This window comes from Salmo trutta, chromosome 22 (genome assembly GCF_901001165.1).
Source record: "Salmo trutta chromosome 22, fSalTru1.1, whole genome shotgun sequence".
NCBI lineage: Eukaryota > Metazoa > Chordata > Actinopteri > Salmoniformes > Salmonidae > Salmo > Salmo trutta.
Window position 1 is genome coordinate 44,781,611 of NC_042978.1, and position 19,632 is coordinate 44,801,242.

The window sequence follows — 19,632 nt, forward strand, 5'->3', positions numbered from 1 at the left end:
ATCAAACCCTTAACCCTAACCCTAACCTTAACCCTAACCTTAATCAAACCCTTAACCCTAACCTTAATCAAACCCTTAACCCTAACCCTAACCTTAACCCTAACCTTAATCAAACCCTTAACCCTAACCCTAACCCTAACCTTAATCAAACCCTTAACCCTTACCTTAACCCTAACCTTAATCAAACCCTTAACCCTTACCCTAACCCTAACCTTAATCAAACCCTTAACCCTTACCTTAACCCTAACCTTAATCAAACCCTTAACCCTTACCTTAACCCTAACCTTAATCAAACCCTTAACCCTTACCTTAACCCTAACCTTAATCAAACCCTTAACCCTAACCTTAATCAAACCCTTAACCCTAACGTTAACCCTAACCTTAACCCTTACCTTAATCAAACCCTTAACCCTAACCCTAACCCTTACCTTAATCAAACCCTTAACCCTAACCTTAACCCTAACCTTAATCAAACCCTTAACCCTAACCTTAATCAAACCCTTAACCCTAACGTTAACCCTAACCCTAACCTTAATCAAACCCTTAACCCTAACCTTAATCAAACCCTTAACCCTAACGTTAACCCTAACCTTAACCCTTACCTTAATCAAACCCTTAACCCTAACCTTAACCCTAACCTTAATCAAACCCTTAACCCTAACCTTAATCAAACCCTTAACCCTAACGTTAACCCTAACCCTAACCTTAATCAAACCCTTTACCCTAACGTTAACCCTAACCCTAACCTTAACCCTTACCTTAATCAAACCCTTAACCCTAACCTTAACCCTAACATTAATCAAACCCTTAACCCTAACCTTAACCCTAACCTTAATCAAACCCTTAACCCTGACCTTAACCATAATCTTAACTGTAACCAATTCTGAAATGAAATATCGTTTGCACGTCAGAAAAGTCCCTTTAGTCTGTCCCTTGGCAGAGTTGTCTGAGGACAGTTTGTGCTGTACACTGCTGGCTGACTCCTGAACAATACTAGTGGGGGTGGCCAGACAAAATGCCTGTCCCAAAACAGTTCTGTGCTCAGTGAGCCGTAGGTCCTCAGAGATGGGCAGAAAGTGGGCCACGTTCCAGAGATCTCAACTGGGCACAGTTTAACACTGCAGCCTATAATGGCATGACAAATCACTTGCTGCATGAACAAAATGATGTTTATTTTTCATAAGATCATGACACAGGAAGTAAATAATAATATACACTTGAAAAAAATCTCATTGTTATTGATTTGAACATGAAAGACAAGATATAATGACAACACAGCAAGCAGGACAATATAAACAGATAGGTAAGAATCATTAGGTAACAAACAAGTCACAGACTAGGAGATGGCAACACGGTGCCCCTACACACTGTGTATGTACTACAGACCCATCTCCTCTCTGTAAAGGCTCTATTACTACTTTGACATTTCCACCATGGCTGGTTAGCCAGAGAAGACAAGTCCTGAGCCAAATCTCACCTCATATCGGTTACACACACACACACACACACACACACACACACACACACACACACACACACACACACACACACACACACACCCACACACACACACACACACACACACTCTCACACTCAGACAGACAGACAGACAGACACACACACACACACACACACACGGTGGTCACACACACAAGGTCATAGTCAGCGTTATGGCATCACCAACCAGATGGTCACCAGACCAGATAGTCTCTTCTATAAATCATAGATCATGAGTTTAACTAGATACCACAGCCCTATAAACAGCTGTCACATTTAAAACCCTTCTTCTCTGACCAGTCCTTGGTGACCTTCAGTCATTCCGCATATCTGATGTATACCAACTGAAGCACACCTTAGTCAACCAGTCAACTAAGCAAATCACCAAGTCCTTGACCAGTTCAATCAGGTGAACCAGTTGAATCAGGTGGATTAAGTGGGCAATGTTGGAATAAATCCAATATGTTGAAGAGCTATGGGTCTGCGAGGACTGATTTGAGACATACACTGTTCTGCTCGGTGTGGTTCTGCTTCCTTGAACAGACTGATGATGACATTGGATAGGATAACTAGCTACTTCCTGGAACAGACTGATGATGAAAGAGGAGAGTAGAACCAGCTACTTCCTGGAACAGACTGATGATGACATTGGATAGGATAACTAGCTACTTCCTGGAACAGACTGATGATGAAAGAGGAGAGTAGAACCAGCTACTTCCTGGAACAGACTGATGATGACATTGGATAGGATAACTAGCTACTTCCTGGAACAGACGGACAATGAAAGAGGAGAGTAGAACCAGCTACTTCCTGGAACAGACTGATGATGAAAGAGGAGAGTAGAACCAGCTACTTCCTGGAACAGACTGATGATGAAAGAGGAGAGTAGAACCAGCTACTTCCTGGAACAGACTGACAATGAAAGAGGAGAGTAGAACCAGCTACTTCCTGGAACAGACTGATGATGAAAGAGGAGAGTAGGACCAGCTACTTCCTGGAACAGACTGATGATGAAAGAGGAGCGTAGAACCAGCTACTTCCTGGAACAGACTGATGATGAAAGAGGAGCGTAGAACCAGCTTCTTCCTGGAACAGACTGATGATGAAAGAGGAGAGTAGAACCAGCTACTTCCTTGAACAGACTGATGATGAAAGAGGAGAGTAGAACCAGCTACTTCCTGGAACAGACTGATGATGAAAGAGGAGAGTAGGACCAGCTACTTCCTGGAACAGACTGATGATGAAAGAGGAGAGTAGAACCAGCTACTTCCTGGAACAGACTGATGATGAAAGAGGAGAGTAGAACCAGCTACTTCCTGGAACAGACTGATGATGAAAGAGGAGAGTAGGACCAGCTACTTCCTGGAACAGACTGATGATGAAAGAGGAGAGTAAAACCAGCTACTTCCTGGAACAGACTGATGATGAAACTGGAGAGTAGGACCAGCTACTTCCTGGAACAGACTGATGATGAAAGAGGAGAGTAGAACCAGCTACTTCCTGGAACAGACTGATGATGAAACTGGAGAGTAGACCCAGCTACTTCCTGGAACAGACTGATGATGAAACTGGAGAGTAGAACCAGCTACTTCCTGGAACAGACTGATGATGAAACTGGAGAGTAGGACCAGCTACTTCCTGGAACAGACTGATGATGAAAGAGGAGAGTAGAACCAGCTACTTCCTGGAACAGACTGATGATGACATTGAATAGGATAACTAGCTACTTCCTGGAACAGACTGATGATGAAAGAGGAGAGTAGAACCAGCTACTTCCTGGAACAGACTGATGATGACATTGGATAGGATAACTAGCTACTTCCTGGAACAGACGGACAATGAAAGAGGAGAGTAGAACCAGCTACTTCCTGGAACAGACTGATGATGAAAGAGGAGAGTAGAACCAGCTACTTCCTGGAACAGACTGATGATGAAAGAGGAGAGTAGAACCAGCTACTTCCTGGAACAGACTGACAATGAAAGAGGAGAGTAGAACCAGCTACTTCCTGGAACAGACTGACGATGAAAGAGGAGAGTAGAACCAGCTACTTCCTGGAACAGACTGACGATGAAAGAGGAGAGTAGAACCAGCTACTTCCTGGAACAGACTGACGATGAAAGAGGAGAGTAGAACCAGCTACTTCCTGGAACAGACTGATGATGAAAGAGGAGAGTAGAACCAGCTACTTCCTGGAACAGACTGATGATGAAAGAGGAGCGTAGAACCAGCTACTTCCTGGAACAGACTGATGATGAAAGAGGAGCGTAGAACCAGCTACTTCCTGGAACAGACTGATGATGAAAGAGGAGAGTAGAACCAGCTACTTCCTTGAACAGACTGATGATGAAAGAGGAGAGTAGAACCAGCTACTTCCTGGAACAGACTGATGATGAAAGAGGAGAGTAGGACCAGCTACTTCCTGGAACAGACTGATGATGAAAGAGGAGAGTAGAACCAGCTACTTCCTGGAACAGACTGATGATGAAAGAGGAGAGTAGAACCAGCTACTTCCTGGAACAGACTGATGATGAAAGAGGAGAGTAGGACCAGCTACTTCCTGGAACAGACTGATGATGAAAGAGGAGAGTAAAACCAGCTACTTCCTGGAACAGACTGATGATGAAACTGGAGAGTAGGACCAGCTACTTCCTGGAACAGACTGACGATGAAAGAGGAGAGTAGAACCAGCTACTTCCTGGAACAGACTGATGATGAAACTGGAGAGTAGACCCAGCTACTTCCTGGAACAGACTGATGATGAAACTGGAGAGTAGAACCAGCTACTTCCTGGAACAGACTGATGATGAAACTGGAGAGTAGGACCAGCTACTTCCTGGAACAGACTGACGATGAAAGAGGAGAGTAGAACCAGCTACTTCCTGGAACAGACTGATGATGAAACTGGAGAGTAGACCCAGCTACTTCCTGGAACAGACTGATGATGAAACTGGAGAGTAGAACCAGCTACTTCCTGGAACAGACTGATGATGAAACTGGAGAGTAGGACCAGCTACTTCCTGGAAAAGACTGATGATGAAACTGGAGAGTAGGACTAGCTACTTCCTGGAACAGACTGACGATGAAAGAGGAGAGTAGAACCAGCTACTTCCTAGAAAGAACAATGAGGGGGTTTTCCAGAGAAAAATAGCCCCATACTGTCTACTATTGTGTGTCATGAGGTTAAATAAGGTTTGGATTGTTATCTGTTATAGTCCCAGATAATCTTCAGATGACTCACTTTGCCACTACAGACGGCCTACTTATGGACAGTTACATTTGGAGTACTTATTAAGGAATTCCATCTCGTTTCAGGATGTTCTTCTATTATAAATGGTAAAACATTAGATTTCATTTTAATCTTAAGAGTCATTCACTGCCCCCCAAATTCCTCCTGTTCCCCATGCAGCTGTAGTTTGAAAGGCCAGACAAAGTCCTGTAGCCTGCACCTGAACAGCATTCTAATGAGGCCTGCATTCACTGCTCCACACACACACACCGCCTAAATACCTTGATTTATGAGCCTCACTGACAGGCAGATTGGTGTGCAGCTTACGTGTGTGTGTATGGTTCTTTGTGTGTGGGTCTTTGTGTGTGTGTGTGTGTGTGTCTGTGTGTGTGTGTGTGGAGGAGGGGGGGGTCTTTTGTGTGTGGGTCTTTGCGTGTGTGTGTGGAGGAGGGGGGGGGGGGTCTTTGCGTGTGTGTGTCTCTGTAATACTCAGTGGGAAGCCCATTGACACTGGGACACTGGTGGTGTCTCCATTTGGCCACACATTGCCCATTGGGGCTTATCGACAGAGTGGCAGGTGTGTTTGTATTAGTGCGTCTGTGTGTGCACTCTGCTCAAGTGCACCTGACGCCATGCTGCTGAAGGGACAGAAGACAATACGGCCCCTATCAACAGACCCAGGGTCAGCAGTCACAGACAGGTGTCCAGTAACTCAAGCATTTTATTGGAAAATCGCTGTTCTAGGAAAAGGGCTCATTTAGCAGCAGCCGCTCTGTTATGTGTTCTCAGGCTCCACTGATCTGGGGAAAAAGGGGGGATACCTAGTCAGTTGTACAACTGAATGCATTCAGCTGAAATGTGTCTTCCACATTTAACCCAACCCCTCTGAATCAGAGAGGTGAGGGGGGCTGCCTTAATCAACATCCATGTCTTCAGCGCCCGGGGAACAGTGGATTAACTGCCTTGCTCAGGGGCAGAACGACAGATTTTTACCTTGACAGCTCGGGGATTCGATCTTTTGGTTACTGGCCCAATGCTCTAACCACTAGGCTACCTGCCTCTAACCACTAGGCTACCTGCTCTAACCACTAGGCTACCTGCTCTAACCACTAGGCTACCTGCCTCTAACCACTAGACTACCTGCTCTAACCACTAGGCTACCTGCTCTAACCACTAGGCTACCTGCTCTAACCACTAGGCTACCTGCTCTAAACACTAGGATACCTGCCTCTAACCACTAGGCTGCCTGCTCTAACCACTAGGCTGCCTGCTCTAACCACTAGGCTACCTGCTCTAACCACTAGGCTACCTGCCTCTAACCACTAGGCTGCCTGCCTCTAACCACTAGGCTACCTGCTCTACCCACTAGGCTACCTGCCTCTAACCACTAGGCTACCTGCCTCTAACCACTAGGCTACCTGCTCTAACCACTAGGCTACCTGCTCTAACCACTAGGCTACCTGCCTCTAACCACTAGGCTACCTGCCTCTAACCACTAGGATACCTGCCTCTAACCACTAGGCTGCCTGCTCTAACCACTAGGCTGCCTGCTCTAACCACTAGGCTACCTGCTCTAACCACTAGGCTACCTGCCTCTAACCACTAGGCTACCTGCCTCTAACCACTAGGCTGCCTGCCTCTAACCACTAGGCTACCTGCTCTAACCACTAGGCTACCTGCTCTAACCACTAGGCTACCTGCCTCTAACCACTAGGCTACCTGCCTCTAACCACTAGGCTACCTGCCTCTAACCACTAGGCTACCTGCTCTAACCACTAGGCTACCTGCCTCTAACCACTAGGCTACCTGCTCTAACCACTAGGCTACCTGCTCTAACCACTAGGCTACCTGCTCTACCCACTAGGCTACCTGCCTCTAACCACTAGGCTACCTGCCTCTAACCACTAGGCTACCTGCCTCTAACCACTAGGCTACCTGCCTCTAACCACTAGGCTACCTGCTCTAACCACTAGGCTACCTGCTCTAACCACTAGGCTACCTGCCTCTAACCACTAGGCTACCTGCCTCTACCCACTAGGCTACCTGCCTCTAACCACTAGGCTACCTGCCTCTAACCACTAGGCTACCTGCTCTAACCACTAGGCTACCTGCTCTAACCACTAGGCTACCTGCTCTAACCACTAGGCTGCCTGCCGCCATCTATCACCACTCTGTATAATAATAATAATAATAATACATGTAATAATTATAGATACATACAGAACCAGTCAAAAGTTTGGACACACCAACTCATTCTAGGGTTTTTATTAATGTTTTAATTATAGAATAATAGTGAAGACATCAAAACTATGAAATAATACACATGGAATCATGTAGTAAGCAAAAAAGTGTTAAACAAATCAAAATATATTTTATATTTGAGATTCTTCAAAGTAGCCACCCTTTGCCTTGATGACAGCTTTGCACGCTCTTGGCATTCTCTCAACCAGCTTCATGAGGTAGTCACCTGGAATGCATTTCAATTAACAGGTGTGCCTTACTAAAGTTAATTTGTGAAATGTCTTTCCTTCCTAATGCGTTTGAGACAATCAGTGACAAGGTAGGGGTGGTATACAGAAGATAGCCCTATATGGTAAAAAAACAAGTCTGTCCTTTGGTCTGATGAGTCTAAATTTGAGATTTTTGGTTCCAACCTCCATGTCTTTGTGAGATGCAGAGTAGGTGAACAGATGATCTCCGCATGTGTGGTTCCCACCGTGAAGCATGGAGGAGGAGGTGTGATGGTGCTTTTCTGGTGACACTGTCAGTGATTTATTTCGAATTCAAGGCACACTTAACCAGCATGGCTACCACAGCATTCTGCAGCGATACGCCATCCCATCTGCTTTGCGCTTAGTGGGACTATCATTTGTTTTTCAACAGGACAATGACCCAACATACCTCCAGGCTGTGTAAGGGCTATTTGACCAAAAAGGAGAATGACAAGGTGCTGCATCAGATGACCTGGCCTCCACAATCACCCGACCTCAACCCAATTCAGATGGTTTTGGATGATTTGGACCTTAGAGTGAAGGAAAAGCAGCCAACAAGTGCGCAGCATTTGTGGGAACTCCTTCAAGACTGTTGGAAAAGCATTCCAGGTGAAGTTAGTTGAGAGAATGCCATGAGTGTGCAAAGCTGTCATCAAGGCAAAAGGTGGCTACTATGAAGGAACAGAGGTACTATCTCAAATATTTGTTTAACACTTTTTTAGTTAATACATGATTCCATAAGTGTTATTTCATAGTTTTGATGTCTTCACTATTATTCTACAATGTAGAAAATTGTAAAAATAAAGAAAAACCATTGAATGAGTAGGTGTGTCCAAACTGTTGACTCGTACGGTATATATAGTAGATATGTATGATAATAGCAAAGCAATGCGTCAGACTATATGGAATATACTGTAATATGTAACTGTTAGTCCTCTCGAGGAAAGAGATTGATGTAGTACTTTGTTTGTGTGGTATTGCTGAAGAAAATGAAAACAAACAAATGTAAATTGACTAACCTAAACCTTCCCCACTCACACTACAAACTATCACACTCAGGCACTTAAGGAAATCATGAATGTCATGGATATATTGGAATTAGTGGATATATGGAGGCTTAAATACCCTGACCTAGTGAGATATACATGGCGGAGGCTTAAATACCCTGACCTAGTGAGATATACATGGCGGTTTAATACCCTGACCTAGTGAGATATACATGGCGGTTTAATACCCTGACCTAGTGAGATATCCATGGCGGAGGCTTAATCAAACTAGTCGTCTTGATTACTTTCTTATGTTATTCTCTCTGGCACCAAAAGTTAAAAAGTGTTGATAGGAGACAGAATGCGGTCAGACCATCACATAATTGCCATATATATTACTCTTACAGAATTTCCCCGTGGACAAGGATATTGGAAATTTAATCAAAGCCTACCAGATGATAACTTGCTTTTAACTAGGACAGAAGAATTTCTAACAGACTTTTTCAGACATAACATAGGTACAGCAGATCCCCTTATTGTATGGGACACTTTTAAGTGGCCTTTAAAGGCCATGTAACTCAGTACTCATCTATAAAAGAGAAGCAATTCAGATCAAAAGACTCCATATTAACAAAGGAAATTGAAGGATTAACAGTACAGAGAGACAGCAATAAAACCTGTACCATAGAGGCTCAGAGTAAATTAGAGGAAAAACTAAAATAAATGGAGGAACTTATTCAAGAAAGATCCAGTGTAATATATTATAAAAATAAAAGCGAACTGGATGGAATATGGACAAAAATGCACCAAACTATTTTTCAATCTTCAACATAGAAATGCTACCAAATTTGTTTTATTGAAACTTGTTAAAAATAATGAAGTCACTCATGATTAACCGAACGATATTTTGAAAGAGGAAGTAAATTACTTTAAGCATATGTTTTCATTTCAGTCTCCTCCATCTCCACTAACCGAAGCTATTGTATGGATTTTTTTTCCTATTAATAATGTAAAATTAACATCTGTACAGAAAGACTAATGTGAAGGCCAAATAACAGAGGAGGAACTTCTTGATGCAATTAAAGCCTTTAAGTCCGGAGTGTGATGGTATACCAGTAGAACTCCAGGGCTGGATGGTATACCAGTGGAACTCCAGGGCTGGATGGTATACCAGTAGAACTCCAGGGCTGGGTGGTATACCAGTGGAACTCCAGGGCTGGATGGTATACCAGTAGAACTCCAGGGCTGGGTGGTATACCAGTGGAACTCCAGGGCTGGATGGTATACCAGTAGAACTCCAGGGCTGGGTGGTATACCAGTGGAACTCCAGGGCTGGATGGTATACCAGTGGAACTACAGGGCTGGGTGGTATACCAGTGGAACTACAGGGCTGGGTGGTATACCAGTGGAACTACAGGGCTGGGTGGTATACCAGTGGAACTACAGGGCTGGGTGGTATACCAGTAGAACTCCAGGGCTGGGTGGTATACCAGTAGAACTCCAGGGCTGGGTGGTATACCAGTAGAACTACAGGGCTGGGTGGTATACCAGTGGAACTACAGGGCTGGGTGGTATACCAGTGGAACTCCAGGGCTGGGTGGTATACCAGTAGAACTCCAGGGCTGGGTGGTATACCAGTAGAACTCCAGGGCTGGATGGTATACCAGTGGAACTACAGGGCTGGATGGTATACCAGTGGAACTCCAGGGCTGGGTGGTATACCAGTGGAACTACAGGGCTGGATGGTATACCAGTGGAACTCCAGGGCTGGATGGTATACCAGTGGAACTCCAGGGCTGGGTGGTATACCAGTGGAACTACAGGGCTGGATGGTATACCAGTAGAACTCCAGGGCTGGATGGTATACCAGTAGAACTACAGGGCTGGATGGTATACCAGTGGAACTACAGGGCTGGGTGGTATACCAGTGGAACTACAGGGCTGGGTGGTATACCAGTAGAACTACAGGGCTGGATGGTATACCAGTAGAACTCCAGGGCTGGGTGGTATACCAGTGGAACTCCAGGGCTGGGTGGTATACCAGTAGAACTACAGGGCTGGGTGGTATACCAGTGGAACTCCAGGGCTGGGTGGTATACCAGTGGAACTACAGGGCTGGATGGTATACCAGTGGAACTACAGGGCTGGGTGGTATACCAGTGGAACTACAGGGCTGGATGGTATACCAGTGGAACTACAGGGCTGGGTGGTATACCAGTGGAACTCCAGGGCTGGGTGGTATACCAGTAGAACTCCAGGGCTGGGTGGTATACCAGTGGAACTACAGGGCTGGGTGGTATACCAGTGGAAGTATACCAAACCTTTTTTTATATACTCAGAGGACCATTATTAGCATGTTTTAACCACTCCTATATAAATGGTAGATTATTGGACACGCAACAAGAAGGTCTGATTTCATTATTAATGAATCAGGATCCAAGGGCTAAATATAAAAATCCAGTCCATTTAAAAATTGGAGGTCTCTTACACTTCAGTGTTGTGATGCAAAAATTCTAGCTAAAGGCTTGGCACATAGAATTAAAAAGGTTTTGTCAGATATTATTCATCCCAATCAGACAGGTTTTTTACATGGACGATACATTGGAGATAATATAAGACAAGTACTGAAAATAATAGAATACTATGAAATATCGGGGACACCAGGCCTGGTATTTATAGCTGACTTTGAAAAGGCTTTTGATAAAGTACGACTTTTTATTTGATTTATTTTTTATTTCACCTTTATTTAACCAGGTAAGCTAGCTGAAAACAAGTTCTCATTTACAACTGCGACCTGGCCAAGATAAAGCAAAGCAGTGCGACACAAACAACAACACAGAGTTACACATGGAATAAACAAGCGTACAGTCAATAACACAATAGGGAAAAAAAGAAAGTCTATATACAGTGTGTGCAAATGGCGTGATGAGGTAAGGCAATAAATAGGCCATAGTAGCAAAGTAATTACAATTTAGCAGATTAACACTGGAGTGATAGATGAGCAGATGATGATGAGCAGATGATGGTGTGTAAGTAGTGATACTGGTGTGCAAAAGAGCAGCAAAGTAAATAAAAACAATATGGGGATGAGGTAGGTAGATTGGACGGGCTATTTCCAGATGGGCTATGTACTGCTGCAGCGATCGGTTAGCTGCTCAGATAGCTGATGTTTAAAGTTAGTGAGGGAAATGTAGGTCTCCAGCTTCAGCGATTTTTGCAATTCGTTCCAGTCACTGGCAGCAGAGAACTGGAAGGAAAGGTGGCCAAAGCTGGTGTTGGCTTTGGGGATGACCAGTGAGATATACCTGCTGGAGCGAGTGCTACGGGTGGGTGTTGTTATCGTGACCAGTGAGCTGAGATAAGGCGGAGCTTTACCTAGCATAGACTTATAGATGACCTGGAGCCAGGGGGTCTGGCGACGAATATGTAGCGAGGGCCAGCCGACTAGAGCATACAGGTCGCAGTGGTGGGTGGTATAAGGTGCTTTGGTAACAAAACGGATGGCACTGTGATAGACTGCATCCAATTTGCTGAGTAGAGTATTGGAAGCTATTTTGTAGATGACATCGCCAAAGTCGAGGATCGGTAGGATAGTCAGTTTTACTAGGGTAAGTTTGGCGGCGTGAGTGAAGGAGGCTTTGTTGCGAAATAGAAAGCCGATTCTAGATTTGATTTTGGATTGGAGATGTTTGATATGAGTCTGGAAAGAGAGTTTACAGTCTAGCCAGACACCTAGGTATTTGTAGTTGTCCACATATTCTAGGTCAGAACCGTCCAGAGTAGTGATGCTAGTCGGGCGGGCGGGTGCGGGCAGCGAATGGTTGAAAAGCATGCATTTGGTTTTGCTAGCGTTTAAGAGCAGTTGGAGGCCACGGAAGGAGTGTTGTATGGTATTGAAGCTCGTTTCGAGATTAGTTAACAGTGTCCGAAGAAGGGCCAGATGTATACAGAATGGTGTCGTCTGCGTAGAGGTGGATCAGGGAATCACCCGCAGCAAGAGCGACATCGTTGATATATACAGAGAAAAGAGTCGGCCCGAGAATTGAACCCTGTGGTACCCCCATAGAGACTGCCAGAGGTCCGGACAACAGGCCCTCCGATTTGACACACTGAACTCTGTCTGCGAAGTAGTTGGTGAACCAGGCGAGGCAGTCATTTGAGAAACCAAGGCCATGGAGTCTGCCAATAACAATACGGTGATTGACAGAGTCGAAAGCCTTGGCCAGGTCGATGAAGATGGCTGCACAGTAATGTCTTTTATCGATGGCGGTTATGATATCATTTATACAGTTTATGGAGTTTATACAGTTGACGTCGGAAGTTTACATACACATAGGTTGGAGTCATTAAAACTCGTTTTTCAACTACTCCACAAATTTCTTGCTAACAAACTATAGTATTGGCAAGTCGGTTAGGACATCTACTTTGTGCATGACGCAAGTAATTTTTCCAACATTTGTTTACAGACAGATTATTTCACTTATATTTCACTGTATCACAATTCCAGTGGGTCAGAAGTTACATACACTAAGTTGACTGTGCCTTTAAATTGACTAATTGATCTAATTTGAGTCAATTGGGGGTGTACCTGTGGATGTATTTCAAGGTCAACTTTCAAACTCAGTGCCTCTTTGCTTGACATCATGGGAAAATCCGTAGAAATCAGCAAAGACCCCATAAAAAATTGTAGACCTCCACAAGTCTGGTTCATCCTTGGGAGCAATTTCCAAACGCCTGCAGGTACCACATTCATCTGTACAAACAATAGTACGCAAGTATAAACACCATGGGACCACACAGCCGTCATACCGCTCAGGAAGGAGACGCGTTCTGTCTCCTAGAGATGAACGTACTTTGGTGCGAAAAGTGTAAATCAATCCCAGAACAACAGCAAATGACCTTGTGAAGATGCTGGAGAAAAGTATAAATACAACAGAAAGTATCTATATCTACAGTAAAACGAGTCCTATATCGACATAACCTGAAAGGCCGCTCAGCAAGGAAGAAGCCACTGCTCCAAAACCGCCATAAAAAATACAGACACGGTTTGCAACTACACATGGGGACAAAGATCGTACTTTTTGGAGAAATGTCCTCTGGTCTGATGAAACAAAAATAGAACTGTTTGGCCATAATGACCATCGTTATGTTTGGAGGAAAAAGGGGGAGGCTTGCAAGCCCGAAGAACACCATCCCAACCGTGAAGCACAGGGCTGGCAGCATCATGTTGTGGGGGTGCTTTGTTGCAGGAGGGACTAGTGTACTTCACAAAATAGATGGCATCATGAGGAGAGAAAATTATGTGGATATATTGAAGCAACATCTCAAGACATCAGTCAGGAAGTTAAAAGCTTGGTCGCAAATGGGTCTTCCAAATGGACAATGACCCCAAGCTTACTTCCAAAGTTGTGGCGAAATGGCTTAAGGACTACAAAGTCAAGGTATTGGAGTGGCCATCACAAAGCCCCGACCTCAATCCTATAGAAAATTTGTGGGCAGAACTGAAAAAGCATGTGTGAGCAAGGAGGCCTACAAACCTGACTCAGTTACACCAGCTCTGTCAGGAGGAATGGGACAAAATTCACCCAACTTATTGTGGGAAACTTGTGGAAGGCTACCCGAAACGTTTGACCCAAGTTAAAAAATGTAAAGGCAATGCTACCAAATACTAATCGAGTGTATGTAAACTTCTGACCCACTGGGAAAGTGATGAAAGAAATAAAAGCTGAAATAAATCATTCTCTCTACTATTATTCTGACATTTCACATTCTTAAAATAAAGTGGTGATCCTAACTGACCTAAGACAGGGAATTTTTCAGAGGATTAAATGTCAGGAATTGTGAAAAACTGAGTTTAAATGTACTTGGCTAAGGTGTATGTAAACTTCCGACTTCAACTGTATATACAGTAACCAGAATCCCGGGGGTCAAATCAAAATCAAATCAAATGTTATTGGTTACATACACACGGTTGGCAGATGTTATTGCAGGTGTAGCAAAATGCTTGTGCTTCTAATTCCGACAGTGCAGCAATATCTAACAAGTAATCTAACAATTCCACAACAAATACATAATACACACACATCTAAGTAAAGAGATGGAATAAGAATATATAAATATAAATATATGGATGAGTGATGGGTCGACACAGGGGGCGGGTCTGTACACGTGAACAAGCTTTAGGGTGTCCAGGCCACCCTCAAAGGGTGAGGTGCTGTGCCAATATGTCACATTAAATCACAGGACAAAACAGCTGGGATGTCGGGACCCGGAACTAAACGCAACACACGTATAACAACATTCTAACTTCAACACTACCAGTGTGTTCATAAACCTGGAACTGTTCATAACAGCATTCATAAACTACAAATAGGTCCTGGAGCCACTTTCTCCAGTATAACTGATGCAGTGACCCACGGAAAGCATTCTCACTCAGTCCATGGAATATTTGTAAACCCATCAATGGAGTCTTAATATAGGATAGATAAACCTAACAGAAACACCTCTGTTCCCCCTAGCAACAGAGACTGCATTACCTCACAGACAGACCAGGGGGAAGGGAGTGTGTGGAACTGCTTTGGAGCAGTACGTGTATCACATGGGGCGGTCCTAGAGGAAACACACGTATCCCAAACCCCACACTAAATATTAAATCCTCAAACCATCCCTTTAGGCACTATGCCGAAGATCTGAGCGGACTGTCTGGACAGCTGCCCATTGGTTTGGGAGTCAGCATAATTATTATGATTACACACACACATATCAGACACTTACATATGCAAACATGTACACACACACACACACACACACACACACACACACACACACACACACACACACACACACAAGCAAAAATACATGCATGCATATCCACCGACGGAAATTAGACAAACCTGCCATACACCCTAGTTGTCGTATAACATGCCAAAAAGGGCATCAGTGTTTTTCTGAATCCCATTCCAAACAATCCCATCTAGTGAGGAAAAATGAAGCCAGATATCTGCATGATGCAAGCGTAGCACACATGCCTTGCGGAGATGAAAAAATTCCAAGCGGTGGCCCACCCTCTCCCCTTGTCTCTCTCTCCCTCTCCCCTTGTCTCTCTCTCCCTCTCTCTCTCTTTCTCTCCCTCTCTCTCTTTCTCTCCCTCTCTCCTTTCTCCTTTCTCCGTCACCCAAACACTGATCTGCTTGATTTCTGGTCGCAATGGCCACCTCAGAGAACCCTCCCAAAGCCCACACACTCACACACTCACACACACACACACACACACACACACACACACACACACACACACACACACACACACACACACACACACACACACACACACACTCACACACACTCACACACACACACACTCCCATTCTTCTCCTCAGGCAGCTGAATACCCAGACACTCCCAGTCTTCTGCTCAGGCAGATGAATATACAGACACTCCCAGTCTTCTCCTCAGGCAGCTGAATACCCAGACACTCCCAGTCTTCTCCTCAGGCAGCTGAATACCCAGACACTCCCAGTCTTCTGCTCAGGCAGCTGAATACCCAGACACTCCCAGTCTTCTCCTCAGGCAGCTGAATACCCAGACACTCCCAGTCTTCTCCTCAGGCAGCTGAATACCCAGACACTCCCAGTCTTCTCCTCAGGCAGCTGAATACCCAGACACTCCCAGTCTTCTCCTCAGGCAGCTGAATACCCAGACACTCCCAGTCTTCTCCTCAGGCAGCTGAATACCCAGACACTCCCAGTCTTCTCCTCAGGCAGCTGAATACCCAGACACTCCCAGTCTTCTCCTCAGGCAGCTGAATACCCAGCCACTCCCAGTCTTCTCCTCAGGCAGCTGAATACCCAGACACTCCCAGTCTTCTCCTCAGGCAGCTGAATAAACAGACACTCCCAGTCTTCTCCTCAGGCAGCTGAATACCCAGACACTCCCAGTCTTCTCCTCAGGCAGCTGAATACCCAGACACTCCCAGTCTTCTCCTCAGGCAGCTGAATACCCAGACACTCCCAGTCTTCTCCTCAGGCAGCTGAATACCCAGACACTCCCAGTCTTCTCCTCAGGCAGCTGAATAAACAGACACTCCCAGTCTTCTCCTCAGGCAGCTGAATAAACAGACACTCCCTGTCTTCTCCTCAGGCAGCTGAATACCCAGACACTCCCAGTCTTCTCCTCAGGCAGCTGAATACCCAGACACTCCCAGTCTTCTCCTCAGGCAGCTGAATACCCAGACACTCCCAGTCTTCTCCTCAGGCAGCTGAATAAACAGACCTGTGAGCGGATATAAAAGCTTCTCTCACTGGCTTAGCAGGTAGCCTTCTTTCCCTCTCTTTATCTCTCTCTCTCTCACACCCTCTCTGTCCTCTTTTCACTCCCCGTCACCTTGTATATGTGCGGCTCCTATGGGCACTGCCAGTGCTATGCTGAGCAGAGAGAAGGCGGGCTGGATTGAAGAAGGATGCCCTGTACAATAATAAATAGTATTCTTTAAATAAGTAAAACATGATCAAAGTAACTAAGACACCATATTCACCAGTCCACAATAGTCATTATAACAGTCTGATGGTCACATGGGGCATTTTCTCCACTAGGATGTGATACTAGTGTAGACCAGTCCTGATTGGTGAGATCTCGGGCTCCTGAGTGGCGCAGAGGTCTAAGGCACTGCATCTCAGTACAAGAGGTGTGACTACAGTCCCTGGTTCAAATCCAGGCTGAATCACATCCAGCCATGATTGGGAGTCTCATAGGGCGGTGCACAAATGGCCCAGCGTCATCTGGGTTTGGCAGTGTAGGCCGTCATTGTAAATAACAATTTGTTTTTAACTGACTTGACTAGTTAAATACAGGTTCAATTAAATAATGTCCAGTGGTGTTATTTTTTTTAGGTGAGGGAGCACAAAATAAAAATGTAAACGACGTCATCATTACCTTAATCAAAGTCTGTACCGACAGATGTAGCCTGTTGAATATACAATATAATTCTATATCATTATAGAATATGCATAAAATAGATCCTCCAATTGCAACGTCTGCCTAGGCCAACAAATACTTTCTAAAGAACATGTTCTGTTGTTAATACTCTCAATAGGCGTATCACATTTCAAAATAGGCCATCATCCCTGTCAATGGTGAATGATAATTAGATACCGGTGAAACGTCCAAACTGTATCTGCATACCAATCATTTGATCTCCATCAGTTTGATGGGAATACGTATTCAGATCTTATTGAATGACTGTCTGGTGAGTGAATTAGAGCAGATGGGGTTAACTAACTATATAGCCTTCCTTGTATTTCGTTTCAATCAAAGCATATAACAATGATATTATAATTTTAAAAAATGTACTATTGAACTTCAGCAAACCATCAAAAAATGTCATTAGAAATTAGGAAGTGTTTTGGTGTAACAGTATCGCTATAGGCCTACTATGCTATGCTGTTATATTCGGGTTCTGTTATGTAAAATGCTAATGAATCATTATGTGATCTTGCGAGATATTTATGTAGCTTTGATCTAACTTGACTAAACGAGCCCCGATGTGAGAATTGATCATCTTGTATTTGTTATAATGATAGTAAATGATGAGTAGGACTATTAGGCAACAGATCTTGATGAGGGTTATTTTTAAGCGATTGGAACGCCCTTCGTGGTGCTGAAAGGACAGCCAGGATCGTGCACTGATGTTAAAAAAGCATAGACCCCAAATCTCTCTGAATGAACTCAAACCTGCATTGGACAACATGAATAAAGGCAAATCACCTGGATGGGTGGTTACTCCTCCTGAGGCCTATTTAACATTTTGGAATCAATTAGGTCCACTATTGCTCTAAATGATTAATACAGCCGTTCACAGAAGAGGATCATTTGGAAGAGATGTGGACACTAATTTTGCGTTAATTAAAGAAAGGTAAGGATGCCGCCCAGTGTTCTCACGACCCCAACTGGTGGCGCTGAAGGAAAGCTCTGTCATTCGACCAGTTCAGGAACAAACAACAATCATTTGAAGTGTAGTCTAATAGGCCTGTGACTACGTGGTACACAGTGCATTTACAAAGTACTCAGACCCCTTCTCTTTTTCGGGTGGAGTCCAAATTTGACATTTTCGGCTCCAACCGCAGTGTCTTTGTGAGACGCAGAGTAGGTGAACAGATGATCTCTGCATGTGTGGTTCCCACCGTGAAGCATGGAGGAGGAGGTGTGATGGTGTGGGTGTGCTTGCTGGTGACACTGTCAGTGATTGATTTAGAATTCAAAGCACACTTAACCAGCATTCTGCAGTGATAGGCCATCCCATCTGGTTTGCGCTTAGTGGGACTCTCGTTTGTTTTTCAACAGGACAATGACCCAAAACACCTCCAGGCTGTGTAAGGGCTATTTGACCAAGAAGGAGAGTGAAGGAGTGCTGCATCAGATGACCTGGCCTCCACAATCACCCGACCTCAACCCAATTGAGATAGTTTAGGATTAGTTGGACCGCAGAGTGGAGGAAAATGATGATCGTGGACTTCAGGAAACAGCAGAGGGAGCACTCCCCTATCCACATCTACGGGACAGCAGTGGAGAAGGTGGAAAGTTTTAAGTTCCTCTGTGTACATATCACCGACAAACTGAAATGGTCCACCCACACAGACAGCGTGGTGAAGAAGGTGCAACAGCGCCTCTTCAACCTCAGGAGGCTGAAAAAATTTGGCTTGTCACCGAAAACCCTCACTAACTTTTACAGATGCACAATCGAGAGCATCCTGTCGGGCTGTATCACCGCCTGGTACGGTAACTGCACCGACCACAACCACAGGGTTCTCCAGAGGGTGGTGCGGTCTGCACAACGCATCACCGGGGACAAACTACCTGCCCTCCAGGACACCTACACCACCCGATGCCACAGGAAGGCCAAAAAGATCAATAACCACCCGAGCCACTGCCTGTTCACCCCGCTACCATCCAGAAGGCGAGGTCAGTACAGGTGCATCAAAGCTGGGACTGAGAGACTGAAAAACAGCTTCTATCTCAAGGCCATCAGACTGTTAAACAGCGATCCCTAACACAGAGAGGCTGCTGCCTACATACAGACTTGATATCATTGGCCACTTTAATAAATGGAACACGCCCAGAGAGAAGCCCCAGAGAGAAGACAGAGCCCCCCCAGAGAAAAGACAGAGCCCCCCCAAGAGAGAAGACAGAGCCCCCCGCAGAGAGAAGACAGAGCCACCCCCAGAGAGAAGACAGAGCCACCCCCAGAGAGAAGACAGGGCCCCCCCCCGAGAGAAGAAAGGGCCCCCCCCAGAGAGAAGACAGAGCCCCCCGCAGAGAGAAGACAGAGCCACCCCCAGAGAGAAGACAGAGCCACCCCCAGAGAGAAGACAGCCCCCCCCCCGAGAGAAGAAAGGGCCCCCCCCAGAGAGAAGACAGAGCCACCCCCAGAGAGAA

General features: G+C 45.1%; 1 protein-coding gene across 7 annotated transcripts in view; it reads right to left on the bottom strand.

Annotated features, from left to right (window-relative positions):
- Positions 1-19,632, bottom strand: part of ano8b (anoctamin 8b) — an 87,814-nt gene that overhangs the window by 36,683 nt on the left and 31,499 nt on the right. Inside the window, exon 1 of one of the 7 annotated variants that reach the window (XM_029708110.1) lies at positions 15,096-15,134. The exons of the other annotated variants lie outside the window; for them this stretch is intronic. Coding sequence (XP_029563970.1) covers positions 15,096-15,102 — 7 coding nt within the window. The 5' untranslated portion in view covers positions 15,103-15,134. Of the gene's footprint in view, positions 1-15,095; positions 15,135-19,632 lie in introns of those variants that run through there. 7 annotated transcript variants of the gene reach the window in all.